General features: G+C 39.4%; 3 protein-coding genes and 1 long non-coding RNA gene across 8 annotated transcripts; 2 read left to right on the top strand and 2 right to left on the bottom strand.

Moving 5' to 3' along the window:
• Positions 1-554: 554 nt before the first annotated feature.
• On the bottom strand, positions 555-12,658 carry znf143b (zinc finger protein 143b). The gene is made up of 15 exons (XM_037106062.1): positions 12,183-12,658; positions 9,943-10,058; positions 9,368-9,556; positions 9,091-9,171; positions 8,122-8,315; positions 7,733-7,801; positions 7,531-7,647; positions 7,275-7,350; positions 6,825-6,950; positions 5,650-5,829; positions 5,295-5,522; positions 4,224-4,372; positions 2,827-2,979; positions 2,018-2,146; positions 555-932 (listed from the first exon to the last, which is right to left on the bottom strand). Exons 2-15 carry the CDS (start codon positions 10,046-10,048, stop codon positions 849-851), a joined length of 1,881 nt encoding a protein of 626 aa, XP_036961957.1. The 5' UTR covers positions 10,049-10,058; positions 12,183-12,658; the 3' UTR covers positions 555-848.
• On the top strand, positions 5,716-17,336 carry LOC119023849 (nuclear receptor-interacting protein 3-like). Of its 2 annotated transcripts, XM_037106072.1 has the most exons (9): positions 5,716-5,849; positions 6,406-6,574; positions 14,388-14,720; positions 16,050-16,223; positions 16,317-16,399; positions 16,482-16,621; positions 16,741-16,793; positions 16,906-16,994; positions 17,172-17,336. In XM_037106072.1, exons 3-9 carry the CDS (start codon positions 14,553-14,555, stop codon positions 17,194-17,196), a joined length of 732 nt encoding a protein of 243 aa, XP_036961967.1. In that variant the 5' UTR covers positions 5,716-5,849; positions 6,406-6,574; positions 14,388-14,552; the 3' UTR covers positions 17,197-17,336. The 2 variants fall into 2 exon arrangements, with proteins under 2 accessions (XP_036961967.1, XP_036961968.1); XM_037106073.1 differs by lacking the exon at positions 5,716-5,849 and having other exon boundaries at positions 6,217-6,574; positions 14,492-14,720.
• On the bottom strand, positions 17,336-21,711 carry LOC119023852. 2 transcript variants are annotated; one of them, XR_005076349.1, is made up of 6 exons: positions 21,596-21,667; positions 20,919-20,991; positions 20,372-20,717; positions 20,147-20,242; positions 18,074-18,261; positions 17,336-17,468 (listed from the first exon to the last, which is right to left on the bottom strand). It is a non-coding gene; the product is annotated as an uncharacterized LOC119023852 (long non-coding RNA). The 2 variants fall into 2 exon arrangements; XR_005076348.1 differs by having other exon boundaries at positions 20,372-21,711.
• c8h11orf16 (chromosome 8 C11orf16 homolog) lies at positions 18,099-22,968 on the top strand. 3 transcript variants are annotated; one of them, XM_037106065.1, is made up of 8 exons: positions 18,099-18,236; positions 19,432-19,696; positions 19,859-20,221; positions 20,332-20,450; positions 20,587-20,737; positions 21,611-21,833; positions 22,133-22,528; positions 22,725-22,968. In XM_037106065.1, exons 2-8 carry the CDS (start codon positions 19,499-19,501, stop codon positions 22,946-22,948), a joined length of 1,674 nt encoding a protein of 557 aa, XP_036961960.1. In that variant the 5' UTR covers positions 18,099-18,236; positions 19,432-19,498; the 3' UTR covers positions 22,949-22,968. The 3 variants fall into 3 exon arrangements, with proteins under 3 accessions (XP_036961960.1, XP_036961959.1, XP_036961961.1); XM_037106064.1 differs by having other exon boundaries at positions 18,101-18,236; positions 22,049-22,528; XM_037106066.1 differs by lacking the exon at positions 18,099-18,236 and having other exon boundaries at positions 19,494-19,640; positions 22,049-22,528.
• The last annotated feature ends 4 nt before the right edge of the window (positions 22,969-22,972 follow it).

The raw sequence follows: 22,972 nt of genomic DNA, 5'->3' as shown, positions 1-22,972 counted from the left end.
TTCAGTTAATTACTGTATTATACAGTACTCAATTTGTTAGGTATATTGGGATATTTTAGTGTTTCACTATTTTTTTCTTCTGTGACATCACATTTTTTGCTGTGTTTTGTGAACACCTTTCATCCCCCAAAATAATGCAACACATTTGACTTTTATTGCATATCCATGTGAGTAAATATATCCACCCATATCTCAGTATCACCAACTGATTTTAAGTGGGATATTATGTTTTATTTGTGGTTATTATTGATCCACCAGCATTAAATGAGCATCATGTAGTTTTGGGGAAGTCATTGGATGAGAAGAGAATATCTTCATTGAATAAACAATTATTCCCCTCCAGAATGGCTTGTTTTTATTAGAATATATAAATAAAAATGCATGGGTTTATATTAATACTAATTCTACTATTAATACCATTAACTGATTTTAATTGTTTCCATTAACCTTTGTGTTTTGTTACCCTAACAGAATAACATCTCTTTTCTGTATGTGCTGTAGGTATTTTTAACTTTTCAGCAGGAAAAATCAGGAACAGTCAATTATTCACGCAATTTTTTTTTTTTTTTCTTTTACTAGAAATAGCATTAGCTGTACACTGCACTGTGCACTGTGCACCATAAACATTAGAAATCATCTTTCCCCTCTCCCATCTTTTTGGTCGAGGGACAAAATAGCATAGCAGAACTCCAGTTATCAAAATCCTATGTACACATAAAAGCTAAGGTCTTTTGTGGAACAAGACAAAAAAAAAAAAAAACAACATGGAGGAAGACTCAAGATTTGTCTCGTTGATATAGCCCAGTTGAGATGGTTTTGATCCTAAATCATAGTCCGTATTGAGTCCATCAATCCTCCATGCCCGGCGACTCTCCTTGTTGTATTCTTGATGCTATTCTGATGGCTTCCTCCAACGAAGGCTGATCACTGAGCTACAGAGAAACAGAAAACAATGTGCATAAATCAAAGACTGATTGACGTGCTGATAACAACCATTCATTGATCACTATAGTTGATGTAATTTACTCTGTCATCCCTTCGAAAGACAATACCATCCTGTGACTGTGACTAATGTAAGGCTGCTGAGTTTTACTGATGACTGTCACAAGATGGAAAAGAGTGTTTGTTCTGTAATTAACATGACAGAAAGAACAGAAAGGGGTAAATGAAAACAGTGCTTTTCAGGACGACCTGCATCCTTTGATTATATCCTATCCCCTCAGGGTTTTTGGCCAGAATAGTTAATACACTATTTAAATTGAATACAATAATTCAATATGCGCAGCCCTGATTTAAAATAAGCGAGATACAACATGAATAAAATCAGAATGCAACTACTTACAAATCCCTTTCAACCTATATTTAGTCCCGTACAGGAAAGACAACAACCATACAATAAAATGGGCAGTCGCAGAAAGAAACTGTTGAGGTGTGAATGTTTGTCTAGTTTAAGCTTTGTCATGTGTCAAATGTCATGTCATGTTTGTCATTGCACAATTAAGAAAAAAATGAAATTGTAATGTAATTTCCTTCTGCTTTTCTTGATAAGCATTTGTACTGGTGTCAAGGCAGAAAGGGTGCTGATGGTCATCTTGAATTTGGATTACATGTAAACTGACACAGCATGTGGTTGTCAAGTTTTGGTTTAGTTTGATCCCAAGTCAAATGCACCAGCAGGAGAGCAGCGACACACCTACACCCCCTGAGCTGAGCCCCACCTACTCGTGATTTTTTTGTTAAGCGTTTACGCAAATAGCACAAAAGGGAGGGGTCTGGGGAGGGATTACTTGAGTACTTGAGAACACAAAAACAGTGATCAGAGCACAACTGTAGCCGAGCAGACTCTGTAGGATCAATACCGAGGCTTATCACTGATGGACTTACTGTGCCTCTGTACCCAAATGCTGATGGAGTGGCAGAAATCTCAATTCTTCTTTTTTATCAAGTGAACTAACAGTTTCACAGGTTGGAATTCACCACGCCAGTTTATTAAGTCCTATATTGTCAGTTTACCAACCTGCACAGCGATGTGAGTGCCGTTGGAGGTGGCCAGTAATGTGACAGGATGAATGTCATCCTGGTCTTGGCTATAGGCTGCCTCCTCCACCGTTTGGAAAGAAGCCATGTCGGGTGTCATGATGGCCACCTGAGGGAGACAGAGACGTTGTACACAAAGTTCACAGATCAATCAGTTGTGTCATCATGAAGGTTCAGCAGAGATTTAGCCGTGAACCACGAAGAATTGAATTTCTGACAACTGTACAGAAATGGGCAGGCGCCAGAAAGAAACTGTCGTGGTGTGGCTGTTCGTCTAGTTTAAACTTTTTAAAGTTAAAAGCACAGTATGTCGTCTCTGCCACAAGGGGTATCTTGATTAAATCTATAAAAACAAAAGATGTAGTTTGATGACGTCATCAGCTAGCAAAGTCTTATTCGTGTTATGTTCATTCATATTCAATGACTTCCTTCTTCACTCTCAGACATATCATTTAATTTTAAAGTGACGGGCAACCAAATGAAATGTTAACTTGAGTAAAATTTGGACTTCTCTGTTTGAACATTACTGGAAACATTTTGGACATTTTGTGCTAACCTCTAAGATCTAGTAATTTTGAGACATTTTGATGTGGAGATATCTGACATTATATCTATAAAATATGATAATACCTAAAAATATCAGTTCTAACGAAGTATATTTCTTTTCAAACTAGAGTTCCTGTAACATTCTGAGAATACTCAGCTCAGTTAATGGAAGCTATGTTTAAACAGAAAAACATAACAATGAGGGAAAGCCCTTGATAACGTTTAACTTGTGTTTCTGTTTACCTGTTCGTCTGAGCCATCTGTTGTTACCATAGTAACGGAGTGAGCACCTTGCGAGGCCAGTTCGTGGGCTGGGATGGTTATGGTTGTGCCTTCTTGGGTTACCATTGTGATGGTGCCACCCATAGCTTGCAAGTCTGCATCAGAAATACTGACCTGAAGTGAGAGAAAATACATTCAGTTTCACAATCAGTCCTTCTGGCACAGTATGTCTTCAGTCGTGGACATGATTTGTTTTGAAATGTATTAACCTCATAATTATCCACCCTTAATTTCTTTGTTGTTTAAGAAAAAAAATGCATAGCAGACAGAAGTCCCAAGAAATCACAGTCAGACCAATGAAAGATGGGTTGCAGCCTGAAGTAGGGTTAGTGGGCTTGTAACAAAATCTAGTTTTATAGAAAACAAGATTTACCACCTCATGGTCACACATGCCTCCGCAAATCAGTAAAGTTGTGGCTTACATCCATGTCTGTCCAGACTCATTTCTTATATGTAGTGAAGACTTTCAAGGCATTCAGTATAAAAGTATTAATCTTTTAAGCCCCAAGCCAATTTTCTAGGATTAGGGTGATTCACAAAGTTTGATGCTTAGTTGTTTATTTGAGTAGTGTTTTGACTGTGTTTGGGTCATATAAATATGTTATTTTTACACATTGTAGCCCAGCTTCTGCTGTTTAATTTGATATAAAATATGACTATATTCTTTCATAATTAGTGCACATTAGTGGCTCTGTGGTTGTTCTGCATGTCTTAAGGGTTAGGGTTAAAAAAACCCAAGGTCCCTCTTTAAAGGGTTAAAGATTGTGGGGGCAAAATGGAAGTAATCTGTAGCAATTTTCCATTAGAAATTTATTCTCTTAGAGACTATTTTTACAAAGCAGTACAGAGTACTGATACAGAGCTTCATCACGTGGTGCAACAACATAACCCAAAGCTCAATATCAGCAAAAACCATAAAACTTGTGGTGGATATAATTGAAAGAAACAGACAAACAAGAACAAAAACACTCTTAAGTCTCGAGTCCTTGTACATGTTCAGAGTCTTGGCCCAAAAAAGCTGAATCTGCTAGAACAAGAAGTTTTTTAGGTTGTTTGGAGTCCAAACCACTCTCTCTGAACTTTCTACCACTTTGTTTTTCTCTCTGCCATGGTTTTTGTCGCATCTTACTTTCAGCAGTGAGTGACGCCCACTCGCAAATCAGCCGTTGACGTATTCATTTTCACAATTAAATATTTTTTATTCAAATATTGAAATATATATTCAAATTTAGAATATTCGCTGACAGCCCTAGTCAGTGGTGACCCTAACCAACTTATCCATCAAAGACAAATGTGTCACCTACTTGCAGCCAAACAGCATAAAGCAATTTTGAATCTTTGGAACTATTAGTGATTACCTGCTGCTGTGTTCCATCCTCCTGTGTTACCAAGGCAACATGCTGCTGACCAACCATGTCTGAGCTCTCCACGGGAACCTGCTCTGAGCCAGAATCATCTGCCTCAACCACGTGTGTCGTGTAGCTGACGTTGGGGTCATCGATGGCATCTGAATGGAGATGAAAAGTTTTTGTCAGTATTTTAAATAATGAGATTCCTCTTTAAACATAATTTATTTTCACTTTGTGTATTGCACATGTGTACTTTTTCATATTGTTCACTTTTTTAAACCCAGGCTTATATTGTACTTAGTTTAAACATAATGTTTTTGCTTCATTTACACCAATTTCTGTTTAATATGTTTAAGTAGTCTTGTTAGTACTAAGTATGTTCTCATTTCACTACATGCATTTATAACCTGGTGTTTCCTTCTGGGAACCCATTTCTTGTTGATATCACCCACAGAACCAGACAACATAATTGAAGTAAGGCTGCAACTTTCTTTATTTTCTTTATTTTCAAGAGTAAATTAATACATAATTAGGTTTAAAATGTTCTAATTTTCAAATGACTGACTTAATGTAATACAATTCTTTTGTATTGTTTTTATCCAGCTAATCAGATTATTATCAAGAATGACAAACTGAATCCAAAGAGCTAAACTTGAGAAGTTGAAATGACTGAATTCTCGCAATTATCAATTAGTTGCTAATTAATCATATATAATTAATCACTAATTATACAATATTTTTAGTAACCAATTCCTTTGCAAATTATGAACTGTTAGTTGTTTGTTCCAGAAAATGTATGGGGAATTATTTTCCACATACCAAAGACCTGCTTGTTTTATCCAAAAAACATTCAAAACTTTAAATATAATCAGTTACGATCATATATGACATCAAATTCCCACATTGAAGAAGCTGCTGCCAGCGAATGCTTGGCATTTTTGCTTGAAAAGTGACTGAAACAGTTAATCAATTATTTTTGCAGCACGATATTCAAGGTTGATTTACTCTTGAATATCAAAAAAGTTTTTATCAAAAACTGCCCTTTAAGTAATTCCTCTATATCGTTATATTTCCACTGACCTGCTGGGGGCTCAAAGTACGCCTCCTGCTCCTCCTCAATGGGCTCTGTGTCGTTATGGGCTGTGCGTTTGTGCATGGCGAGGGTCGAAATCTGCTTGTAGGTTTTCCCACAATGGTTGCAGTTGTAAGGTTTGCAGGGTGTATGAACCACATGGTGTTTGTAAAGGCTGGAGTATTCTGTGAAGCGCTTTTCACAGCCAGGCACTGTGCACACATATGGTTTCTCTCCTAGAGGGATGGAAAAGTAGTCGCACAAGAAAAAGCAAGGTCATCATTTAATTTTTAGTATTAGAAGTTGTTCTCGAATCAGATACAACACCACATTAGTTGAAGACTGTGATGTAAAAGGACTCACCCGTGTGTATCCTCATATGGTTCTTGTAGTTGGTGGCACTGGCGAACGACCGCCCACAGCTAGGCTCGGAGCAGTAGTACGGCCGCTCCCCGGTGTGTGTTCGGATGTGAACTTTGCGGATGTTGGAGGTGGTAAACGACCTGCCGCAGCCCTCGACTGGACATTTAAAAGGCTTCTCTCCTGCAGACGAGAAACATGATGTCAGGGTTTATCAAACATCATTCCATGTCCCCATAATTTTTCAAAACCTATTGTATCCATCTGGATTGTAATGTTGTTTCACAATCAATTTAAAATCGAGGAGGAAAATGATAACTACAGTTTTAGACATTACCCATGCTGAAGTACTCTGAGTATTCTGTGTATCTCTGTTAGCTATATTACTCTGTAAACAGGCAATAGAAAACTTTTTACTCTAGTGTATTATTCTGGCTATAGAAAGTTGACCGCATCTGCATTTAGGTTGGTTACACTGGAAAAGTAAAACTGACGATCCAGTCAAACTGGCATCCTGGCTCCATTTCTATCTGCTTTCGCTTAACTTACTGCTTTCTTAATTATTGACTAAATGAATAAATGAACTCCAGTTTTTCATGTGGTCGCCAGTTGCTACCCTGAGGAAACAGAACGTGATCTGGTTGTCTTAGTGACAGCGGTAGCAACAATAATACCACTATCATCTGTTTTAAATTTAAATAACCAATGAGATATAAACCGCAGGAATATTGTTGTTGTTGTTTTTTTTTAAATAAAAAGCAGCCCCACAGTGTTGTGCTCCCCGTGATGATCATGTGAATGGAAACTACTTTGCTGGCTCTGAGGAAAAATTCAAACAAACACATACTGCTAACAAAACCCTGCAATTTGTGGAGCCTATTCTGGACGGAGGCGCTGCACCCCAATCAGTATTCTTCAGAAAACAGTGGTACGTGACTCTAACCTCGTAGTTTTGACCGAAGTGTCAATCCAGTTGTGACAATCAGTTATATGTGTTAGTGAGGGTTATCATTTCAGCAGTTAACAGTTACGGTAACAAACGGTTCAGGGTTTAACAAGCAGTTAGACAAGCAGTTAAACCCTGAACCAGACTAATGACACATTTATGACACATTCACACACTTTTCCAGACATATGATGCAACAAAATTACAATTGGTCCGGAATGTGGGTGTGTACCTGTGTGAGTCCTCGTGTGCTTTTGAAGGTCTCCGGAGGTTTTGAATGACTTGCAGCAGTTCAACTCTTGACATCTATATGGCTTCTCACCCGTGTGTGTGCGTGAGTGACTCTTCAGTCCATACCCTTTAAACACCATAAAGAAAGAAACAGAGTCATGTCTTTTAGTTAAGCCCTTATTCATGATTATTTCTATACGATCATTTATTATAGTGATTTTTATTTACATCCCCAAGTGTTAATTTGTCAAAAACATCCCCATAGTAATTACATCATTTTCATCAGCAGTCAATACGAACTTAAAAGTCATGCAAAATGTTTTTTTTTATAAAATATCTGACAATATATATGCAACTATAACATTTTCCACTGTGTAAATTATATAAAAACTATTTAAAGGCTTAAAGTTAATGAGAAATCTCTGCAAAAATTTCAGTCCTCCTCAGCTACCTGTTGCAAACTTCTTCCCACATCCAGGATAGTTGCAGATGTATGGTTTGTCTCCAGTGTGGGAGCGCTCGTGTACCTACATGACACAAAAACAAAACTGTATTAGTGAGGCAGAAACGGCAGACAAGTAGATTACAACATCATATGAAGATGCCGTGAGGGGAACGTTGTCTTTAAACAATCCCATACTTGAGTAGGCAGAAGCAAAGCAGCACAACAAAACATGCTCACACAACCACAAACAACCTACAGTTACCTTGAGATGGTGGGCAGTGGTGTAAAGCTTTCCACAGCCCTCGTATTCACAGCGAAAGGACTTCTCGCCTACATTTGTGGCCCTTGCTTGCCTGTTGTCTTGACCCTGTAACACAATCTGAAAGAAACATGAATTAGACTCTGCTGTTAAACCTGAACGATGGATTAAAAAGTCATGAAACAATCGAGTAAAGATACACTACCCGCATGTGGACACCATTGTCTGCTTCCACTCTGCCAAAGGAGCCTAAAGGGTTCTCAATGTTCTCCACCTGACAGACACAACAAAAGGGCAGTGCTTATTACAGTATACGCTGTCAGAAATATTAACATTCACATCAAGAGAAATGTAAGGAAAGAAGAAACATACAGATATGTAATCCATCCACATTTGAAAAAATGTTTTTATCTGTACTATCAGCAAATATAAATACAGTCTATATACTTTCCAAAGACTATACAGTACATGAAGATCATTCCAAAACAACAAATAAAATTTAAAAAATCGACACAAACTAATCAAGACATTATGGGAGGATAATTCTGTGTGACATACTAGTGCCACACTGGTACAGTGATGTAGCATGTTTACCTTTGTGTACTGTTCCAGCACGCTGATGGTCTCAGGGTCAATGGCCGTCGCCTCAGCCTGGAGGTCTGCGATGGTGCCGTCAGCTTGGATGGCTAGGATGGTGTTGGACTGGGGCATGTGCACTGTGTGCTGGATGTAGGCAGTGCTGCCGTCCTCCAGCTGCACCTCCTGCAGGCCACTCTGGTCATACGCATCTGTACAGAAACAAGGATAGGGATGTTAATGGAAAGAAACAGTGAAAATACTGGGCTCTGATCCAGTCTGAAAATTGAGATGGGTGTGATGATGATGGTGGTCAAACTCACTGTTTATTTGTACAACACTACTTAGCTACAAAACATGACTAATCAAGATCAGGAGATCTGCGTATCCTCAAGCTATCGTATCCCTTCATCCCCTTCTATCCCCTATTTGTTTAATTTGATGGAGCATTTTTGAATTTCGATAAATCAACACACATGGTGAAAATTATGAAACACTGGGTTTTGGTTTCACTCCATAAGAAATGCCACCATGGCCAACTGTTGCACTCAGAGAAACAGATTTGAGCTGAATGCAGCTACAGGACACTGTATAAGGGTTTAATGTGTGTCACATGTTCATAAACATACTCCAATGTCCACAAACTGACTGGGTAGATAACCTTTGACCCAAATTAGTTTCTGGTGCAATACTTCTCTCAAGGTTGTAAAAGGGCATCATGGGAAAAAAGTAGACTGATATCATTCTTTCCCTTATCCACTCATTTTGAGTTGTGTGGTGTTGCATGTTTTTTCTGTGTATGTTAAATAGAGGAAAATAAGAAGAATTGGAAAAAAAAACTTCATCACAGACAAAAAATAATCGTCTGATAAAAGATAACAAAGCTTTTGTAATCCTAATGCAGTGATAGTTAAAACTATACAATTAATGGTATAAGACACTTTAGATTTTATAGAAGTAGCAAAACAACAACAGAAAAAAATGTACCTTTGGGTGTGTGAATGTAGGCTGTTGTTCCATCTTCTAGCTGAACTGCTTGTCCGTCTTCAAGCTGTAAACTGTCTCCTCCTACAACGGAAAAAAAGCAAGACCTCACCAAAAGTAACTTCTACTTGACTGCAGCTAACTTTATGTATGCTTTCTGTCCTGCAAGACATCACTATGCCATCCAGATGAATTACAAATAAATTACTGCTTGCAAGGCAACAGAGTATAACCCCAATACTGTCATCTCGGCCCCAAGATAAAGCCATTTGTGTCTTACCTGCTTTAGGCATTGTCACATGCTGAACATAGGCAGCCGAGCCGTCCTCTAGCTGGATCACCTGACCGTCCATGATCTGTCCATCTGAAAAGGAGCCTTTGGAGTCATGTTGGATGTATGCAGTGGATCCATCTGCAAGAGTAACAGCCTGCAGGCTCACCGTGTCCATGCTCTCCATCTGATCACCATCTAGGAAGAAAAAAATTAACTGTTAGCTTTGTCATGGCAACTTTGTACTAAAGGTCTTACATCTTCATCAATACACACATTGTACATTCAGCCTTTCCAAAGGGACAGGTGTAAGACAATAAGGTTTTATCCATCCACTGTTTATAGTAGATGCTCAAATGCTGATGTTCTGTATATGCTTGTAGAATTCTAGTTATCTATAATATGTGTTTTGATCTTGTTTTTTGTGTATGGTGAAATTTTAATTTTTCTGCATGGGACAAACAGTTTGTCAAGTTTGCATTATTAACTCAAACAGCAAACTTTATAACATATGATAAAGAAATGGTCAGATTTAATATAAAATAATATGGCCAGTTGTTTAATATACTAGACACTTAACTCACCCGCTACAGTCACAGCCTCTGTCAGACAGAGAGTGACTGGCTGCCCGTCAGCATCGTGAAACTCTGCCATTCCCTGCGAGTCCCGGTTTATCTGGGCCAAGAGCATGCTTTAGCTGCTGCAGTGACACACAAAGAGGAGACACGGTTAAAATGCATACTGGCGTTCACAGGTCAGTAAGCTGTCGGACCAAAACACATCTGCGCTTTGGCACAATTTACCACTGCCGGACACTGTTCATAATGTTTCGTACCAGTCTGTTGATATTTGTTAATTACTTCAGTTCTGCGTGATTAATACATTCACCTACATTGTGTTTCTATGGAGACTCCCACATCTACTGGATACTGTGTTAAGTTTCTGATCAGTTTACTGATTTGTCGAGGCTTTGTGAAACTGAGCCAAAGCACCATTTATGAGACTGTACCATCTTGATTTTGGATATCATTTTATCCTCATATGGCTTTAGCGTTGTCTATTCCTGGTTTTAAAGGCTGCATTACAGTAAAGTGATGACATTTTTTGAACTTACTAGACTTTTCTACATATTTCGTTACTTCCCTTTACCCATATAGTGATTATATCCAGATCACTAAAGAGTTTCGCAAATCTCTTTGTGTTAACATTTTTTTAAAGTACAACTAGCCACATCCCTACAATACTGTAACATTATCAAAATCAAGGTATGTATTCATAAACATTTTCACATATTTCATTTTAACATATTGGGTTCTAATATGTATCAGGTTATTTTAAAGAGATTAAACAAAAAATACCTATTGTGATTTTAGTGCTATATAAACAGATTTTTGATTAAACTATTACGTGTCTATTCTGTTTTTATAGCTTCCAGTACAGAAGCTGCATAATTTTCTAGTAGTTGAACAATGATGACAGAGATACTCTATTCTTCTGTTCTACTCTGTGGACAACGAGAAACAATGACACAAACATTCGGAATGTAAATACTCTGCAAGATGTGACTGAGGGTGATGCACTGAAGACAGTGCATCACTTGTTAGATGGTGGGGTGTTGTCACTGAACAGCACAGGCAAGCCACTTCCAAGGCCAAGTCAACATACAAGAGGCCTCATGGCACAAGTTCAATGTTTACAGTTTTACTATGCTGAAAGACACGTGTGGAGAAATGCCTTGCAATAACTTGACCAACACACAAATTGAAGAATTTGCAAGACACAATGATGAAGGATTTACAACTACACTTCACTTCAAGTCAGGGACTCAAGTTCACGTAATGAAGCATTTACCACCTCAAGGCCTTTATCATGATAATGACTGCTTTCATGGTTCATATTATTGGACAAAAGTTTTATTAAACAATGAAAACCAGACTACCTCAACTCAAGAGTTTTGAAGCTCCTGGGCTTTTCACACAAGGTAGCTTTGTTTACCTTATTTGACTTAAGAGTTACCTGGCTGCATATATTACTGAAAGAGATGCTACCTGTTTATGATCCCACAATGAACTGAAACATTTGGGAATATATTTTATTTAAGTATATTTCCGAGCAAATGAGTTCTCACTGCCTGGAAGGGCTCTTACTTTATCAACTGTCAACGATGCTATGTTTTGGCGCTTGTTCATTTGAATATAGCATTTGGGGCTAGCTAGCTAACGTGTAGCACAACTATGACTTGCCACATTTTTAATTCTGTAATGAAGCACTATTTAATACATGTAGAGAACTGGCTCTGTTGCACTACTAATGCTGGTCAGTTAACACACTGACACGATGCTTGGGTTGTCAGACAGGTCACAGTTCGAGCAGCCGAGACCTATAGTCACAACGAAGTGGGGTGGTTAGCCGCTATGCTAACAGTGCCCCTAAGTAAGCGGACCAGCGCTGTCACGACTTTTTTTGTGGCGCTTATTAGCAAACTGCCTCTTGAAGACTGTCTTGAACGAGAAAACAGCTTTTAGAGAAGCGTATCTGAAATCTAAGCCGACTGTGTGACAGCAGTAGAGCTAGCTAGCTGTCTCCGTGAAGCTTCTGACCGCGTTCGTCTAACTAGCGACGCAGTTAGGAAACAAGAACTGGGAATCCATGAGCTAATTAATGATAACATAAGCATTTTGACTCGGTGGATGTCAATTTTATTTTAAGGCACAACAGTATTCCCCGCTCGTCTTTTGATTGCATGCCGCATCCTGTCACTCCCTCTCGCAGAGATGGCTGTGGGAATAATGCATACTGGGTAAAAACCAATTTATATACTAACCTCCAAAAATTTCCAACAATTCCTCCTGTTCGACCACCATGCACCAGTGCAGGAAACGCTCCGTGATGTTCACACACCGGGAACATGTATGACGGCAAAACAATCCACGCGAGGCACCGCCTATGCGCAATTCTGCCACGGTGATTGGCTGGAGCGTCCACAGCTCCCGCTCCTATTGGCCTACATCGTCCTGTTCGAGCACATGTTGTTGTTATTCAGCTTCCCGGGCCCCTAGCAGACGCCATTCCGCGTCGATTTTCGTATTGTCTCGGGCTTTTGACTGAAAATGCGCTGCGTCGTCGTGGAAAATAAATATTTAAACTTAAGCGTTAGACGACAGTCAACCGAGGCTGTGGAATTCGGGCCGCGTCGTGCCACAGGGTGTTGTTACATGTGTTCCTCAGCGACAAAAACTGCGATGTGTGGGGAGATTTTTCGGCATCCATGTTGAAAACAAGGTCGTGTGGGAAAAAAAGGGGGAATCTGGGCAATGCAGTGAAGAGAGGCTCGGAGGGCTGAAACACCCAGCTGACATCTGTCAGTACAGACTACAGAGCTTCACACCTGAAAGAAACAAACAATCGAGTAGTCCAAAACAAGATTATACTCACAGACAGATAGATAGATAGATAGATAGATAGATAGATAGATAGATAGATAGATAGATAGATAGATAGATAGATAGTAGGCCTGTGCATGATCAAATGAGAGTAAAAATGTGTGTTCAGACCTCTAAAGCTCTGAGTCTATTAACGTAGTCTGGGTTAATAGAAGAGTTTTGTAACTGTCTAAGTGTATTAAAGGACTTTCTCCCTATTATTGGCTTGATGCATCTAACTTAAAGCCATTGCAGAGAATTCTGATAAACATGTACAGGTGTGTTATACCAGAGGAATAAGAGATATTTTAATACTACTGAGATGATCACTGAGATATAATGTCACTTCTCACACTTGTAGTTGTGAATCTGGAAGTGCAGACATACACTGCAAATCTGCAGAGTGGGCAGCTTCATTTAAAGAGTCCCATAGAAGCCACATTGAACATTTGAGCATAATAACAATAACAGAGTAACAAATGTGCTTTTTGCAAACATAATATTTGACTCTGTTATCCTCAGAATTTCCCCAATAAAACTGTCTAACATGCTTTCAATTTATCGTTTGTTCTGTCAGTATTTCTAGATTTAACATATTTGTGAAAAAACTGATTAATCATTTTTAAAGGAATCAAAATTCATTGGCAGTAAAATCCTGGTGTTTCACCATCAAATCATCGTTTCTTTTTTATTAAGGAGTCACGATTCCATAAACTGAGGTATTGGTTCCAGTATTTTCAGGCAAGTTGAAGTTGCCATCAGACACAAAAACAGACAGGATGGAACCGCCAAAGTAAAAGCTCTTATTCAATAGGCTGCTTCCTAAGGGCTACAATTTGATATATAGTTCAGTGAATGCATGATATTACAAGTATTGATAGGTCTACATGTGCATCAAAAGTATGGAACAATTTATAGCCTATTTTGTTGTTCTCTTTTTTATGTTCATGTTTTTTGGACTGTACCTTGTATTTTTATTCCAATGTTAAGCACTTTAATTGCATTAAACAAAAGATGAATATATATGAACCTTTCATGCCACCGTTGGTCAGCTGTTAACAAAGATTTTGAGTTTGAATAGATCACTGGACAGTGATTAAACGTAATTTAGCAAATTAGTGCCGTACAATTTTGAAGCATTGTACTTTATGCTACACCAGGGCCAAAGTTCCCAGTTTTTTAATCTGGTTAATTTTATCGGCAATCAGATAAAAAAAACAAAACAAATAAAAAATAAAAACACTGAAGTCGATGATCAGAAAAATGCTGAATATATATATTACATGTAAATATAATTAATTCTTTCTCTTTAATATATTCAGAATTTGACTTATACATGTACTGTTATATTTGAATATTTTTTTAACAATAAAACTTAGCAGACTTAAGTATTTAATATCAGAGCAAGACTTTTGAGATGGCCAATATTCTACAGGTAACTTTCACTTTTACCAAAGTAATGTCTTAACACAATGGTTTTTTTCTTTAATTAAATTAGGATTTTAAGGTACTTTATACAGCACAGTTGTTGAATGACTATAAAAAACTTGAGATTGCAGTCTGTAGTCTGTAAAGATTGTTCTTTTAATTCGAGTTTTATTTTGAAGGATTTAAACGGAAGTCTCGCTGTTAACCTCAACACTACTGACTATGATGGGGGGGTCTCCTCTCCTCCACTAACCTGAGCTCACCATCGGGAATCCCTCATTAGACACACGCACCGGACAGGCACAGACACACACCGGCCCGCTCTGCCTCTCACACCCGCAGACATGCTCACAGGGATGCGGACGGAGACCCGCGGGGACTCGGTGGTCCTGGATGCTGCGGCTCTGAGGCAGCAGAGGAGGCTGAAGCAGGCGATCCAGTTCCTCCATAAAGACTCAGCTGACCTGCTGCCTTTGGATGGACTGAAGAAGCTCGGGACATCAAAACAGGGGGTGTGCCTCTTATTACAGGCCTCTTATAGGCTGCTGCTGCACGTTTCTAGGCTCGTGCCTCAACCAAAATACAGGATTTACCACAGGAGTGTGAGCTAATGATGGAGGAGACACTGTGTCCTTCTTTATCTACCGCCCTCCCATCTTATATTGATTTCATATTTTTAATTATGAACCATCTAAACAGGGAGATGTAGGCCTTACATTTATAATATAGCAATCAGCAGTGGGGGTACTAAGTAGATTTACTTGAGTGCAAATTTTAAGTGGGCATGCATTTATTTTATTTGAGTAATTCCATATACTGTAATTTATGAACTACTTACACTACATTTATTTGATTACTTATCTCAACGTTTAATTCCTTTCACGTAGTGTCTTTTTCTGCTTTCATTTGTTTATCTTTAATCTATTTATTATCCTTTATTCTTTTGACTGCTCTTAATCCTTTAATCTGTTCTTAATTCTTCTGATGTGATGTCATCTTGCCATTTAATTTACCTCTATCTTGCATTACTCTTTTTCTCTCTGTCTATTTCTCTGATTTTGTCTGTTTTATGTCTTTCATTCCTTTTGCTTGTAATGACTCGTATTGCCTTTTTTTTTTGTTTTTGTTTTTACATTTTCTGTTCTGCCCTCTTGTTTTAACTCACCTCAGACGAGGCTTCCTTGTGCTGAACTGTTGAGTGTTTATTCTGTAACATTGTCTTCCTGAGTTTCCTGCTTTCACTAGTCTGACAAAGCACATTGTAATCTACGTTTATAAAGGTCCAGTTACTGTGCAGATTCCATACTGAACCAGAGCCGAATTAGTACATTTTTGAATTAAATTATTTAACCTGCAATCATGTTAAAAAACAAAGCAAAATGAATATCCAATAATATTCGAGGCAGACAGCAGGTTGACCCATAGTATACAGTATATGTATGTGTAATTTTACTTTTACTTGTAGCCTACTTTTGATACTGAAGTACATTTATTGCCATAAAATTTAAACATCTATTCAAAAAATACATTTTAGGGTAGATGGATCCGTGTGCTTATGCCTGTGCAATTTTCACATAGATGAAAAATGTGCAAAATCAGCTGGGATCAAAAAAAAAATCCTGATATTGTTATCAGATATATAGACAAGTCAATAAGCAACTGTAGAAATATGTGCATTAATTTATAATGTAGTTTGATGACACTAATGTTGTAGGCCTATTGTGAAAAATGAAATTTCATTTATTATAAATTATGAATTGTTTTTTTAAAATTTCTGGATCCACAGCGATGAGACGACTTGGCGGCATTTTCTAACAGTATTGTTTTTGTCTGTATTGCAGCAGCCACACCATATCATCCAGAAGCGCCTGCTGGAGACCAAGATGTCCCGGGGGAGGGTGAACATGTGCGGGGTGAGCCCAAACAACGGGCAGATCCTTCTGAGCTGCACTCATTTCAATTCAAATGAAGACGAGGAAGAGGAGGAGGAAGATTTCATCTATGTGCCCAGTAAGGTGAGTCTGTATCATAAAGTACAGTGAACAGTGCTTTATTTTGGGTGAAACACATATTTCTTCCTCATCGGTTTCCCCTCTGCCTTCTCACAGTGTTTAGGACACGAGGTGAACTTGCTGATCGACACCGGCTGCAAACTGAACCTGATGTCCTCAGTAACTGTGGAGAGACTCGGGTGAGATGTTCGTGATCTTTCCATCTGATTTACATCAGGTCACCTTCAGTATTCAATGAGTGACGTTCTGTTCCTGTCATAGTTTGAAAGATCTGGTCGATGAGAACAAAATGGAGACAGAGGGATTTCCGTTTCAGCGGAAGCTTTGTGTCGATGGACACATCAGAGAGCTCAGCCTCACCGTCGGGCAACTCCGAATTATGTGCTCCTTTGCTATAATAGGTAAGGAGGAAGCACAAGATGAAAGATTAACTGATTTTTGCAACTGTAGTCACTGATTTGAAGACACTTTTAAGTATGATATCATAATATTATTGTCTGCCAATTCCATTTATTTGCAGAGAGTAACAGACCACTGATGTCCCTTGGAAACAAGACATTAAAGAAACTTAAGGTAAATCATCTACTTCCTGGGAGGAACAAAACAAGTGAACATTTGGTCTGTGGCTGCTGTCAGAGGAGAAGTAACCGTCATGTTAATGTGTGATATATTATCTCTTCCACAGTGTGTAATTGACACTGAAAAGCAGATGTTGGTGTTTGGCACGAACGTGAGGGAGCAAGTTCAATTTGTCAAGAAGCCATTCAATGAAAGGTGAGATGTGATTACCTCTAACAGAGAGGCATGAGAAGCAGAATCACAAGAAAGCATAAGCTGTCCCCTTTAAAGTGATACTTACTCCAGTGTTGTCATCCTTCTTCCTCCTCTTCTTCCTTTCCTCCTTCTTCCTTGCCTTCTTTTTCTTCTTCTGCTCTTGTTCTTGCTCAACAGTTCCTACGACTTCAGCAACCTGTGATGCTCACCTACAACACACACAGTGACCAAAAGCAATTGCGGTAGTTTGTGGTACAACTAGACGCCTCTTAAGGGAACTGCAGATTTCTCACCTCATAAATTCACTTTGTTTGAGTCAGATCATCGTGCTGACTTCACCTGTTTTTTTTGTTTTTTTGTTTTTTTTTAACGTACCGGCAGCAGTTTGCACAGAAGCTGCTGCCACTGACAGTTCCTCATGTAGCGTCGCCGATGAGTAGCATTCTTGTAGCCTCGAGTGTGATCATGTTTTAGCTGTCACGACAGTAGTACGTATTGTTTAGCTAGTAAACAAATTATTATTAACAGAACATGTAGTGCTGTAGACTTTAAAATTCTAATAGAATTGTGATTTATAGCTCTTGTGTTGTTCTTCCAGACATAGTATTCTACATTTCTAGGTGGAAGTTAACGTTGGGGAACAAAGATTGTTAAAGGAGGGTTGCTAATAAGCTTAGCACAGAGCAACTGTTTATCTACTGTATTTTATAATCTTCTAAGTGTATTTTCTAGTCCAGACTGTGTCTTTACATTGAGGTCACTGCCTTTTAATGTTTACAGAATAACAGAGACACTTGTGGTATGTTTTATCACGTGACTGTAACAAAGTGAAGCACTGAATATCAAATAAAATCCCAAACTATGTGAAAAAAAATGTGTCTTTGCTTTATACGTCACAGAAAAAATCTGCACTTTTTCTTTCTGAGAGCAATTTTTGAAGCTGAGCCAATTAAAGCTGTTAATTAGACGAAGAATCATGACACATACAGAGCAGAGATTTCTCCCCCCCTGCCTGTTCAAGGGATGGAGAGCAGCTTTAATTGCTCAGCTGACCTATGACTTCACCGCAGCAACCGTACCATGACAGCAGTGTTTGGTGACACTCTCCGGTCAGCTGCTGGGTGAACAGCCCCTCCAGTGGCCATGAGGAAGACTGACTCAGTCTTGAAGCGTTCTCCATAGAAACGGACATCAACAGTGAGGAGAGGCTGTCATCTGCAGCCGACGGCATAGAAACAGCAGGTAATGTAGCCACTCTGTGTATTAACTGACAAATTAAAGAAAAAGAACGTGAAGAGTTGTGTGTTTAACTGCTCTCTGTTTAGAGCATTAGTATAAAAAAATGTGTTTTCCGTTGATAGCAGAGTGTTTTAGACCCTCATGGTGGTTCAGTAGAAAAGTGAGATAGTAGTTGTTTGGCACATTAAGGGATCAAACAGCAGCTGTTATATGACAAAAGTTAATAATCGAATGACATTAAAAACGTGCAAAACTTAAAGGTGCATTATGTAGTTTTGGGGGAGAAGTGTAATCAGAAGGGAAAGCTCCTCATTGACTGATTTTGTCAATGCCTAACAAACTGAACAAACTCTTTGTTTGCATGACTGAATAAATGAACTGACCTTAAAGTACAACACAACTTCATACTGTGCAAGGTTTATATTTGGCAGACCCTGCCACCTTTTTAGCTTCAAACTTTTCTGTGGACCTTATTTTCCTTCGAGAACAGCTTGTGTATTCAGTTATGGAAAAATAAACATTTCTGAGTTAGTATTATTACCTTCTATAAATATTCAAATTCTGAGTTCTTCTCCAAAACGACATTGTACCCCTTTAATTATGAGTAAAATGTATAGTTAAACTTCATTCATTAAAACAATCATAATGAGTTACATTTCTCATGCATATGATTTAGAAATTATAAAAACTTGTTTTGTTACTTTAACTGTTGATCTCACCCCTTCTATATGCATATAAACACAGACATTGGTGGGACAAAGGACCACAATGTTTTTTTTTTACACAAGACATAAATAACTAAAGGTGTAACATATGCTGAATTTAAGAGAAGGCCCAAATAATGAAGAATTGGTCATAGACAACGCTTCATGATTCTTAGAAAGTTTCTCTTAACTCATCAACTCATAACACTAAGCAATTTGTTAAGGAAGTTTGGGGGATTTCCCCCCATCTTCATTTCTTTGCAGTTGCTGACTGTAGTTGGGAGTTTTCGCTGCTTTGACCTATAATGTGTTGGTGTTCAAGCTTGGTGTCTGCTGTAGTTTAAAACAATTTCAAGTTGCTGGAAATTGTTGTTAAGAACTATTAGATAAGTTATCCTGGCCTTCCATGTCATTTTTCCTGTTACTCCCAACTATCTCATTAGAAAAAGAATCAAAGTAAATTGTGTCATTTCTTCTACATTATTGTTGTACAGGGATGGCATCCCGGCAAATGTCGCCCTCTGAGGCTGCACTGATTCCATTATTTCTGGGGAAACAGAGATGCAACATCACTTTTGTGGTGGGCAGCTCAGAGAACATGAGGCCCGTCCTGGGGTCAGTGAAACGCCTGCTGATCCAGACACTGCTGACAAAGGCTTCACTCAGGGATTCTCTGTTCAACATCATGACATTCTCAGGCAAGGTGAGGTGGGACTGACTGCTCATTACATCACCAACATCTTAAAGGACAACTTAAAGGTGCAATTCAATGTATTCGTTTTAGTTTAAAATATTCAAAGTGTACTAAAAATATAAACAGCAATAAGTTCTGACAATCATTTTTAACAGAAAGTTACTGTAGATGATGTTGTTTTCTTAATAGTTTTCAGAAATAACTGATCTTTTCTCTCTACTGTACAGTCGGCCTGCTGGTCCCCCCACATGCTTCCCTGTGCTCCTGACACAGTCTACATGGCTCTGTCCTGGATTCACTCCATCAGCTGCAGCCACGGCAGAGATCTCCTGTCCGCCCTGAGCGTGGCTCTCACCGATGCCGCATGTCACGCCGTCCACCTGATCTGCACCGACCTCCCCGACCGTCTGGACGCCCTGCTGACAGCCCTGCCCGCCCTGGCAGCTGGGAGGCCGGTGAACATCTTCTACCTGCTGGACCCAGGCGGCCAGCTGGACAGAAACACTCAACACTACCTGCAGTGTCTGACGCAAGCCACAGGAGGGAGCTGTTACGTGATTGCAGTTGGTTTGAATGGAGGTCTGGAGAAGGTATGGCTTAACCAACCAGGGCTGGTGAAACAAAAAAAAAAGTGGATTATTTAAAAGTTGAATCCTTTATTTTGTATGCTTTATTGAAATAATTCCATGCACGCTGTCAGGTGATTCCACTATATATTGAGTCAAGCCAATCAACAGTACCAACACTCTCTTCAGTCAAGTGTTGCTGGCCTTCCACTTCAGTCTCAGTCCCACAAAACACTTCAGCCCCTCTGCTCAGGTTTGTCACCAACATTGGCCCGTATTTTATGACCTTTCTAACAGAAATACATCTAAGATACTATTTGTGTGTACAACGTTGCTGTCAATAAAAATCATCAGCTCAATGACTTGTGAGACATTGCTTGGCTTCCCAGGTGCAGTCTGGGTAATCCTCTCCGTCCTGTTACCTCCTGCATGCTGTCTGGTCAAACCCTGAGTCCAGAGTTCTTCCCAGGATGCCGAGTGCTGGCCAGGAGGGAGGTGGATGGCTTCTACTACATGGGCACTGCAATACAACAAGTACAGGTGAAAGGATCCTGCATGGTTACAGACTGCTGTAATAACTACAGGCAGGTGTTTGGACAACAGCACATTACTGGTTTTGTGTCCATTCCAGCACAATTGATTGAAATGAAACAATGACCATGAAGCTTGTTTTAAAGGATACGTTCACCCAAAAATGATAATTCAATCATTGTCTACTTACCCTTACATTTCAGGTCCACAAAACGTTTCTGGAGATTCGTGTCAAAACAGTGTTGCATCATTCTCTGAAACACCTGAAACAGATGGAGATTTTTTTATAAAACATTAAAAAATAACTGAAAAAAAATTGTAATGTCTCATCCTCATCAAGTCTCACTATGCACCAAGATACCCATTTCATTTGAAAAACTGTTATTTACTCCCTTGATGTCAAGAAAATTTCAGGTTTAAATAAGGTTTAAATGATATATTTGCAAATCACTTTGCAGTCACAGGGCCTCTTGAGACTTGGATTACGCCATTTCAATATTTCTTTATGTTTTAAAACAAGTCCCCATCTACTTCAGATGTCTAGGGAAAATGCTGCAACCCTGTTTTGCTGTGCAGCCCTAAAAATGTTGTTTTTGGAAAACCAAATTTTACCTGACTTTCCATCGGTGTGAGTGATATTGATGGAATTTTCATTTTTGGGCGAACTTTTCTTTTCAGATGGATTTCAGGCTTAAAAGATCCATATTAGGCTAATAATGATTGAAATATATGCTTTTTTTTCACACTTTTTTATACATCCTTACTTGTGACCCAACTAACCCCAAAATTAAAAACTGAAAGTCATTAACTTAATCTCCAAGTCTTTTCAAGTCATTCAATTGAAAATGCATGTTGACATCCTCGCACCACGTTTAAACTCAGAGCCGCGGAGGAGTTTGGGTTGTTGAGTTCGACCACCCAGGGAGCACCAGTTTGGGGGTCGTCTCCTCACAGAGGCAGATGGTTTGTTCCCTCGACATGGTGAACCACACCGGCGCTCACACACGCTGTCTGGTACCTGGTGATGCTGTGCTGTCGCCATGGGAACCAGATCTGAAGAGATATGGGCCAGGGAGAGTGATGGCCGCCACAGAGCGCAGAGATGGTCAGTAGAGTTTGTGTTCAGTAGTATTCAACTTACAGTGACAAGTTATGTAACGCTTTTCTGAGCTTACTTTACTCACACTTAACTTTGTTAGTTTTATATAAAGGAGACTGTTTTATTATTATTATAACATTATTATTCACGCAAAAAGAACTAGTTAACAATAAATGAATGTCAACCCCTCTGAGTAAATCACTCTGTGTTGCTGGTTGTAGTTGATGGTGTTAGGAGCCTCCGGGTGCTGATGTGGAACAACTGTGTGTCTCTGGTTCCTGGCACTCTGGTTTTACCCATTTCAGCCCCTCACCATGACCGAATAGTCAGGGAGCTCCAGATCACAACACTAGCCTCTGGTCGTTGCTGCAGCTGGCTTTGTGCTCGCAGCTCCTCCTGCACTCCTCAGCTGCTCTGCAGAGACTGGTGTCAGTCCTCACCTCACTGCTGCTCAGTCACAAACCACCGGCCATGTAGCTGTAGGTCCAGCAGCGGAAGACTGGATGGATTTGCGAGGGCAGACAACGATACAGATGTCAGAAAGTGTGACCCTGAGGTGCCATCCTCCTCCTCTTCATGTCTCTCTGTGGGTGAGACCAGAGTGACGTCTCCTCCTGCAGTGAAGCTGAGGAGTAAAGAGCAGCGTCCTCCCTGGAGGTACTGGAGAAGAACTGGTTCAGAGCCACAACACAGACAACCAGGTGGGAAACACAGACACTGCCAAACTGATGCATGCTGGTTTTAAAGTAGTCTGGTTCTTGATTTAAACAGCAGTGACTGAAATAATTTAATTGTACTTATATGATGATGCTGCTCGGATCTGCTTGGTGGATACTCTGTGTCAGATCAGCAGCCCCATGAGATCTCATCATGCTATGTTTCTGTATTTATCTGCAGGGAGTGCAGTGCCCAAGAGGACATCACAACCTGTAAGGTTCAGCTTCCCTGTCCCACAGATCAGTGCCTCGCCCAATCACAGCTCTATGTTTCAGCCACTTCCGGGTGCTAAAGGAAGAATAGCAAACATCAGAGATGTTCTTGGAATGACCAACTTCAAACCTCGACCACCAGCTGGACTGCGGCCTTTCTCTGGCATCAGTACTTCTGCTGTTTGCACATAATACATCAGTGTAAGACAAAACCTC

The sequence above is a fragment of the Acanthopagrus latus genome, chromosome 8 (assembly GCF_904848185.1).
Source record: "Acanthopagrus latus isolate v.2019 chromosome 8, fAcaLat1.1, whole genome shotgun sequence".
NCBI lineage: Eukaryota > Metazoa > Chordata > Actinopteri > Spariformes > Sparidae > Acanthopagrus > Acanthopagrus latus.
Note: the sequence above shows the minus strand (reverse complement) of the source record. Positions and strands in the feature narration are given on the sequence as shown.